At 36.9% G+C, this 10,000-nt stretch overlaps 1 protein-coding gene across 1 annotated transcript in view; it reads right to left on the bottom strand.

The window, feature by feature from the left end:
- Nucleotides 1-580: 580 nt before the first annotated feature.
- Nucleotides 581-10,000, bottom strand: part of rac3a (Rac family small GTPase 3a) — a 10,870-nt gene continuing 1,450 nt past the window's right edge. Inside the window, exons 2-6 of the mRNA XM_026916575.3 lie at nucleotides 6,216-6,287; nucleotides 5,999-6,116; nucleotides 4,945-5,007; nucleotides 4,434-4,593; nucleotides 581-3,301 (exon numbers count right to left, since the gene is read on the bottom strand). Of these exons, the coding sequence (XP_026772376.1) occupies nucleotides 3,171-3,301; nucleotides 4,434-4,593; nucleotides 4,945-5,007; nucleotides 5,999-6,116; nucleotides 6,216-6,287 (544 nt within the window). The 3' untranslated portion in view covers nucleotides 581-3,170. The remainder of the gene's footprint in view (nucleotides 3,302-4,433; nucleotides 4,594-4,944; nucleotides 5,008-5,998; nucleotides 6,117-6,215; nucleotides 6,288-10,000) is intronic.

Genomic DNA, 10,000 nt, shown 5'->3' on the forward strand with positions numbered 1-10,000 from the left:
TGACTAAGTGATTGACTGGTTGACTGACTCATTGACTGATTGACTGATTGGTTGACTGACTGACTGATTTGGTTGACTGACTGACTAATTGACTGACTAGCTTACTGACTGACTGACTGACTCATTGACTGATTGACTGACTGACTAAGTGATTGACTGGTTGACTGACTCATTGACTGACTGACTGATTGGTTGACTTACTGACTGACTAATTGACTGATTGACTGACTAACTGATTGATTGACTGACTGTTTCTGACCCATAAATACTCTATAGCCTACATAAGGATGAAATTTCTAAGCTGCCTGTAAAGTCTTCCTGCTAGACCTTGAGTTTGATTTTGACTTTATATTGAAATCTCAACACATTTAAAAAAAAAAACATTACAAATAGTAAATCTTATTATAGAGGGACTACAGATAAGTTTATGTTATTTTTCTGAATAATAATTAATAGATAATTATCTATTACATTTAATTTAATGATCTATTAAAAATAAATAAAAAACTAAGACACAAATTAAAGTCACTATGACTAAAAGTGAAAAGAAAAAAAAAAAAACACACACAATACATCCAAATACATTCAAGGACTCACTTTTATTAATGCGTACGTTTTAAACTCATATCATACACACGAGGTTCATTTTAGTAACAATTCAAAAGGGGTTCTGATTGTTATTGTGTCTACAGAAGCCAACTGTAAGGTTAAGGCGGATAACCACCATCATGTCATAACACCGAAAAACACATGGTATTCTTTTTTTTTTTTTTTACATCTCTAACAGTTTTGCGCTCTCTCTCTCTCTCTCTCTCTCTCTCTCTCTCTCTCTCTCACACACACACACAAACACACACACACACACACACACCAACAAATGGTACTTTCAGTAAAATCAAAAGGCAAAAAAGTAGAAACAAAGTTAGACACATATCTTGTCTAAAGTTGAAAATTTGGCATGCTAGCCACACAAAAACAATCCACAATGGCACATTTCAGCTAGTATACTGTAAAATATGGAGCAAAATTCAAAGGATGGAAAAAAAGTTCCAGTTTACAAAAAAAGAGACATTAATTAAATATGTATACAATACTGTAATGTAAAGAACTTGCAAAAAAGAAAATTTTGGCTAAAAGTGAAATGTACACAGTTTCCATGTCACGCCAAATCAGCCAAGATGTCGAGGGTCTGATGTTTGCTTTAGTTTTGCACTGGAGCTACAACGCTAATGGAGATAACTAACAAAAGTGTCATTTTAGAAGTTTGGAGCATTTTCTTAATAATATACCAACAAATCCGAGGTAAAAGTTGACATTCCTGACATTTTTTACTCATTTTCACAGTCACTCTGACTTAACATTGTCCACATAAAAGACTTACCAACGACTTGCTAGCTAGTCAGTCATGACTCATTAGTCATTAGCTAGCTTGGAATCAGCATCCATGTTTCCCTGTTGCCTGGCAACACCGTCCTCACAACTTTAATCACTTGAGCAGCAAGTGTATCATGTTTAAAGCACAAATTCGCAAATGCCAGGAAAAAAATAAGATTCCTCTTTCAAAATGGCCGACTGTTGTTAGCTCTGTGACATCCTTTCACTCATTTTTATAGCGTACAGTATGTAATATGGCGTCAGAAACCACATCAGCAAATCTATTTCACATACTAAACAACTCTTCATAGTCATTTTGAGGCCAGTGTGTGATCCAAGCAGTTTTCACAACACTAAACTACACCCAGATTACTTTGTTAGCGGATTAGCCTTTGTAGCTCCAGTGCAAAATGAAAGAAAACACAGCTACATTTGCGCTAAGGGGAAATAACTGTGCACATTTTATTTTTGGCCAAAGTTTTTCTGTAAATTTGATACCCGGCTGAGCTTCAGACACCGACTGACTTTAAATATACACATTTTAGTAATCACTCTTTCATTTTTCTTGTGCTGTAAAACGCCATCACATACAGTAGTCACACAAACACCGAAATTAAAAAGAGCTGTATTCAGTAGGCGATATTTTTATTTTAGATTTACTTTACAGTCAAGAACAAGAGACGGCGTCGATTCGATCCTCAAGTTATTCACAATATCTATTTACACAGACTTCAGACACATTCACAGATCAATAAGGAAGAAAAAAACAAAACGATGCCCTAGCGAAGAGGAAAATTTCCACAGAGGAATTCAGGAAATGTGTACAGGGGACAGTGTGTGTGTATTGGACATTTGCATGTCCTGATTTTAGTGAGTGACAGGCGTGTCTAAGTCAACGTAGGCGGAGCGTATTTAACTAGCTGATCACACACTTTATAAAAAGACATCACTATTTTTAAAGTTTCTTCTTTTCCATACGGATTTATAGACACAATATAACATTTTATCAGTTATGTAAACACTGCTAAAAACTTTGTCAATCCAGCAGTAGCTACCTGATGTTACATAGCTAACCAAGACATAATTACAAATTTTTATAGCTAACCAAGACATACTTACGCTAGGTATTTTATAGTGTAATCAAAACCAGTAGAGTTAGCCTGTGATAGTAAGCTAGCCTAGGTTAGATAAACTTTTATTGTGATGTCATGTGATCACGTTTGCAATTGGATCATCGAATATAACTTAAGCTCCGCCCACTCAACTCAGAAACACCTGTGTGCGCGCCAGTATTAATTTTTTTATTAGCACAACAATTGTCTAACTTTCCGTTACGTTTTATAATTTGTGTGGTTTTTTTTATCCAAATTTCTACAATCTTTTCCTCATTTTTGGACTCATTATGGACACATTTGCGACACTTAGCCTTGAAATAATAGTTTAATTTAATTTGTCCACAATGCAAATATTGTGTGTTAAATATCATATCACAAAACCAAATATTAGCGCATGCAAGGTGTGTATATCAAGGACCTTCTCATTACCACAAATTAAGCACCAATTAAGGCAATCGAGTTCAGAAATAGGGATGAGAGGGAATTTGGCACGATTCCGTGTTGTGCCTTTCGCTATTTTTATCCCGCTGCGCTATATCTAAAACTCCAGTGTGTGATGTTTCACCTGTCACGTTTTTACTCCGTCTCAACAAATCGGCCAGTAGGAACTCAGTATGATGACTGTGTGTTGAAGTGAAACACTCTGCACTCTGTGTGAGTGTGTGTGTGTGTGTTCTTTTTTTAAAACACTGTACACTTCTTCCCTCTCTTCTTGACGGGCGGAGGGCAGAGGACGGCGCGGATGGCCTCGTCGAACACCGTCTTCAGCCCTCTCTGAGTCAGAGCCGAACACTCCAGATACTTCACTGCTCCTGTAAACACAGCATCCATGATTACATTTTTCTAAAGACACATCATAATTTTTTATCCATTTATAGTGACATTTAAACGTCTATGACACAAATTACTTCCGGTTATCACTTATGTTATAGCAGCTATAAACAATCATTCCCTCACTAGTCTTTATTTTTTCCATTTTCTTTAAGTTAGTCAGACAAAAAACACAGCTTGTCATATTACCGTGAAAAATTTCTTTACAAAGCGCTGACACTGGAGACTCCTTCCATAAATGTTAAATAAACGTATCCTTCAGAAAACCTCACTGTGTCAATGATTACATGTTTATCTTTGTTAATTTTTTTTTAATTTATAATAAGCTTAGATTATGTGGAGTCATACAAGTCCCTATGAATGAGCCGTTACTATAGAAACGATAATGCGTTAGAAAGAGTTCATTCATATAAACCTCTGAGTTACAGCTGCACTACTGTCAGAGCTGCTGTAACAGAAAATTAATCAACACCTTCTAACCAATCAGATTCAAGAATCCAACAGCGCTATGGTATAAAAATAATTATGTACTATGTAGTACTTAAGGGTATAATAATTATAATATAAAATATATTAGAATTATATTGGTGATACTGATTGGCAGGAAAGCTGCCTCTTTTTTCTGATTGGCTGGAGTTTGGTTTTTTTGTTGTCTTTCTTTTTTTCTGTTGGAGTATGAGGAGAATTTCACCAAATATTACAAAAAGTCCTTAAAAATCACTGAGAAATGAAATGTCCTCCTTACTCCATGTGTGATTGGTCAGGAGGCAAAAAGGTGTTTGATGTCACTCAGATATTCATTGACAAGTTGCATGGAAGCACCGCTGTGACAAAATAGGATTACATGTAAAAACGTGAGGAAGTAAAACGTGAAAGCTTAGGAACCCTAACTGTCATGATCACTGGATGGGAACGATGGCTTTGCGCTTTCCCCCATCAGCAGAATCAGGGAGCTAGAGTTCCTCACTGATGATGCTACATGTCCATTTTGTTGGATGAAACACACGTTAGACGTCGGCCCTTCTCAGCCATTAGCCATCATGAAGCAGGAATGAATAGGACACAAGAAAATAGGGAGGAAAAAATGGGTAAAAAATGTTTTTTAGCTCTTACCGATCTCTCTGGCCATAGCGAGACCCTGAGGATAGGTGATAGGGGACAACTTTTTGTCCCTCAGGCGCTCGATGGTGTCCTTATCGTCCCGCAGATCCAGCTTGGTTCCCACCAGAATGATGGGTGTGTTGGGACAGTGGTGACGTACTTCAGGGTACCACTGCACAGACACAGACACACACACACACACACACACACACACAGTCATAACTCAGTGTTTAATCATGCTGTTATAGTTTCGTCAGCACTATAACACAGTTTAGTTACTTTATTTCTAAGTTTATTTCCAGTTGTCCTTACTTCATCCTATGTGTAAGGGATAAAGAGATAAAGAGATGATAAAGCATCCAAATATCAGAAGATTATGAAAAAAAATTATTCAAATGCTACCATAGTTACGTCTCTGAGGGTGTTATTATCTCACTATGGTCTTTTATTTAGCGTATTTCCACCATTCAGTTTTTCCTGTGTATATACACACTATATGAATAAATAAAAAGTAAATACTAACCTTTGCTCTGACATTTTCGAACGAAGCCGGGCTCACCAGTGAGAAGCAGATCAAAAACACATCCTTCAAAAACAGAAGACAAAAAGAATTGCTCAAATCATGTTCATTTCATACACATTCAGGGGGGTGGAGTCAATATTTTTAAACAAATTATTGAGAAAAACTATTTGAGTATATGTTTTTTAAAATTCGCTCTCATCTGGTGAACAGAATCCACCCTTTATTTATTTTGACAGTTTCCTACATTACCCACAATGCCATTACCTACCCGCTGACAGTGGTGCAGTGGGATTTAACCCTCATTTCATCACCACATAAAGCCAGCGATGCAGCGGCACTTTAGTGCTTCAGTCTGTTCAGCTCTCTGACCTCCTCATCTGTACACTCTACTCAAACAGGCCAGCTTCCAAAGATTCGACTTTCATATTAATACCGCTGTCACCTCGTAGATCGCTAACTACCTGAGCCGAGTCTCTGCTGTAACTCATTGTCACGTAGCTGCATTGCATTCTGGGACTTTGAGTCCAGTGTGTTTGCTCTAACATCTGTCCACTACTTCTATATTGGATTTGTTATTAATTTGAAGTTGGACGTCATTGAATAATGGCGAGTGAGAATTTAAGATCTCGCCTTTTTGTTTTGAGGAGCAAACAGAGAAACATTACTGTTATCACTTATGTTTGAAATTGATGAAATTTTGCATCAACAATGTTAGAGCAGCACATAACCACTACCTTCTCACAGGGATTACGAAAAAATACAGTTTCAACCAACAAACTAGCAACAGAATTGCTAAAAATATCAGAAATATTTCAGCATAAACATGTTTAATGTGTTGGATGGAGGATTTGTTTAAACAACGCAACATATCATACAACCAATTATCAGATAAAATGATTATACAGTATAAAATCACAACATGAGCTGACTCAAATGGGCCAGGGAACGTAGCACTGAGGGAAATGTGAGACTCTGTGAACATGGAGCTTAAGGATTATAAGACAGTTTGAACCCTAGAGTGGAAGCAGAGAGATGAGGATCGATGGGGTTTTACCGTCTGAGGGTAGGAGAGAGGTCGGAGACGGTCGTAGTCCTCCTGCCCCGCCGTATCCCATAATCCCAAGTTTACAGGTTTCCCATCCACCATCACATTGGCAGAGTAATTATCAAACCTGTAAGAAATGGGAGCAATGACACAGGGAACACATACCTAGATGATAACACACACGCACACACACACACACAGAGGTATGAGGAATATGCAAGCTCACACTGTAGGGATGTATTCTCCCGGGAAAGCGTTGGTGGTGTAGCTGATGAGCAGGCATGTCTTACCCACGGCTCTGAAACACACACACACACACACACACACTTTTAGAATTTTTCATCAGAACAAACACACTGTACAGCAGGAGTATAAAGTGTGTGTGAAGCCTCACTCTGAGCACCGTGACACACATAATCATCCACAAACCATTAACTGTATGATTATAATGCCTTTATGGAAGGAGTCTCCAGTGTCAGCGCTCTGTAACAGGCAGTACGCTTTGTGCTTTCTCAGCAACATGACAAGCTGCCTTTTTTTTTTTGTCTTATTAACTTTATAGAAAGAAAATAAGTGATAAGGACTAACTACTTTTATGGACACTCCACAACATGAAATGTAACCCTAAATGGATAAAATGTACAACTTTTTTTTTTCTTGAATTCAAACAAAATTGCACTTGTTGACAAACCGCTGTCGTATATATGAGGAATAAAACACTTTGTGATGTGCTGTTATGGGAAAATAATCAACTTCATGGTGGTAACAGTGACTCTGCTTCTTCACAACATGCTGTCGTTGATTATTTTCCCATAGCAGCATGTCACGATATGTTTTATTCCTTATGTATTAAACACACTGATCCACACAAAGAGAAGCCAGCCATTACACTAGCAGCTCAGCACCAGTGTAACCATGGCAACCAGCAGAAAGCTTGAGAGAAGAGCGTCTATTAGCGATGAATGACTTAGCGACTACACTGACATGAGGTGAAAATAACAATACCTGAGGGTGAGGTTTATGCTTCCTGGTGATCGTTGTGTTATTTTTGTAAACTGTGATTAAAAGTTCTTCGGAACGTTAACACGTTACGTACTTTATAAAGCGAGATTTTCGTTATGTGGCAGTCTAAATGACAGTGTTCAATCTCCGAGATGATAATTATCCCTAATTAACTCTGTCTTTCTGCTCGGGTTTTCCTTCCACAGGCTCTTTTTAGACACACACACACACACACACACACACACACACACACGTCTCCATTCAGTCCTTTTGCTTCAATCCTGAATGGAAAATCCAGACAGTGAGATCTGTGTGTGAAGAAAATAACACTCTCTCTCTCTCTCACACACACAGACACACACAGACACACACAGACACACACACACAGAGTGCAGTCACAGTTTCTCACTCTCGCTTTGTGTGAAATAAAGCCTTTTTTCTCGACGCTGTGATGTCATCACACTCTGAGTTGCCAGTTTATCAGGATCTGCCTCCATTAATGGAAAGAAAAGAGACGACCACTGGACTACAGCTGAACCTTTCTCTCTAGCGCTCCTTATTTTGCCTTCTACATCATTGTTTCTCTCAGTTTAGTCACGTGACAGCTACGAGTCTGGGAGGTTGAGCGCTAACTCACGCTTCCTCAAACTTACATGAAGTGAAGGTGTTGCATTTTTTTTTCTTCAAACTGCTACTCTTGGAATATCATAGAGATAAATTATAACTGCTCTATTCTATGTAAGAGACAGAGAGAGAAACAGACAAAAACATTGAATGTAACTAAAAACGGATAAGAACTATGACGTGACGTTCTTTAATAAATAAGCTTTCATCAGGATTTCACCAGCAATGATGAACGTGGCTATCAGAGTTCTGTGACATAAATTACTCATAAATTACTTTAATTTTTATTTAAATTCTAGTAATTTCCCCAAAAAGTATTGTTACGTTTACTTTTTATGACTACTGGAAACATACACTGGCTCTAATTCTAGAAACATGATGCAGAGTGTTTGGTATGTTTTATACACTTTTCTGGCAACAAGCTTCAGAATCTTAAAGGTTTCAATCTGACTGACTCTTCACACTTCCTTGTTTTTCACCTGTGTACAGAAAGAAAAGATGGTAAAACTGCAGTGCAACGGAGAGATATTATCTCTCGTTTTATGTTCATTCATTCGTTCGTTCGTTCGTTCATTCATTAATTCATTTGTTCATTCACTTGTCTTCAGAAAGCATTTTATCCTGCTCAGGGATGCTGTGATGTATGACGTTGCTTTCATGAATTGAATTGTAAAAAACTTTCATGTAGCTATATCTAGTACAGAGCAGAAACATGCTACTTACGTCCCCTACAAATTTCGAAAAGTGTTCAAAATTCCTTTTTTGCATCTCATCTTTGTCAGTAGACCAGTAAACTTTCCACCTCCGCCAAATACGGAACTTTTTTTTTTTTTTTTTTTTTTTCAAATTTCTGGATTTCCATTCGTTTTTTTTTTACATTTGCATTTCCAAAATTCTCAAAAAAAGCAGTGGATAGTAATCCCTATTAATGAGCTTGTCACATTTACAATTACATTTAGTCATTTGGCCGATGCTTTTATCCAAAGTGCCTTACAAGTAAATCAAACTGAGCAGCGAAGGAGTAAAAAAGTTCAAGAAATCTAGTTGTTAAAAGTTATTCCATTTTTCCAAAGCAGTTAGTGGTGAATAAACGAAATAATCTTTGGCATGTTTGGCATTAAATGACCTCTTCCTGTGAAAGTAGGTGATCGAGAACACATTTGTTGAGGAAACATACCAGACTCTGTAGGGAAAGCTAGAAGTCTGGCATGTGAGATTATCTACATTTACATTTTTAATGTTAATTTAAATAATCAAATGCAATTTTTAAAATGTCGAATAAACTTTACTATTAAAATAGTTTAAGCACATCTATATCCACTGAAATGCCAGGATATGTAAATATACATAAATATACATAAATCATAACCCTTCCTACATTTTATATGGAAGTATTGAGAATTTTTTGAGCATTTTGAGCTGTAATAACAAATTTGACTCAAAATATCAGGATCAGAAGGGAGCTAGTTCTGGGGAATTTAATGCTGGATGAAGTTTAATTTAATGCATCAGGCTTATCTTCAGCAGTAAATCATTTTGAGCTTTCAAACTGTGTGCTAACGAGAGAGACAGGAAGCATGACAGCGTTTTTTTTTTTTTTTGTAAGATAAAGAAGGATGAAGGACAGGGACACTGCAAATAGAGAAGAGGAGGAAGAGTGAGGACGAGTGATAAGAGACAGCATGAGAGGAATGTTACACTGGAAATGAAATGAAGCGACGTGGCTGATCGGGTTGCCAGAACTTCTAACACAGTCTCGCTCTCTTTTGTGAGGAGTGAATCTTTTATTCATAAGGCACAAGGTATGAAGCCGAGGTTTCCAAACTCCCTCTCAAAGCAGACAAAAAGCAACCTGAAGACCCCAAACACCCTCTTAATCAGATTTCTACCCGTTAAATCAGTATAAACCTACAAATTATTCAACATTATTTTGGTTAATGTAATGCCTGATGTTAGTTATTTCTTTAAAGACAAACATGGACAAATTGATATTGATATTGAACTTCATTATACATATGTATTTATTTTTTAAAGTTTCAGGCCCTGCAAATTGGCGATTTACCCACAGACCCCTGCAGCACTATTAAAAATCCACCAGAAACACAGGATATAAATAAAAATATGCAGCATAAAAAAATAAATCTATAATACTAGCACAAGTGTGAGAACTCCTTGGTGTGATGTGTGTGCTCAGAAAATGTAAAACAATATAAAACATGTTTTCGTGGTTCCTGTGACCAAATATTGTTACACATCTAAATAAGTAAATGTAGGAATATACATTATATTAACTATACATACTATTCTTGTTTGTTTGTTTACTATTTTACACATTTCAGTATAACACTGACATCAAAATAATAAAATATTGAATTATGGACTGAC

Source organism: Pangasianodon hypophthalmus, chromosome 13 (assembly GCF_027358585.1).
Source record: "Pangasianodon hypophthalmus isolate fPanHyp1 chromosome 13, fPanHyp1.pri, whole genome shotgun sequence".
In the NCBI taxonomy this organism is placed as follows: Eukaryota; Metazoa; Chordata; class Actinopteri; order Siluriformes; family Pangasiidae; genus Pangasianodon; species Pangasianodon hypophthalmus.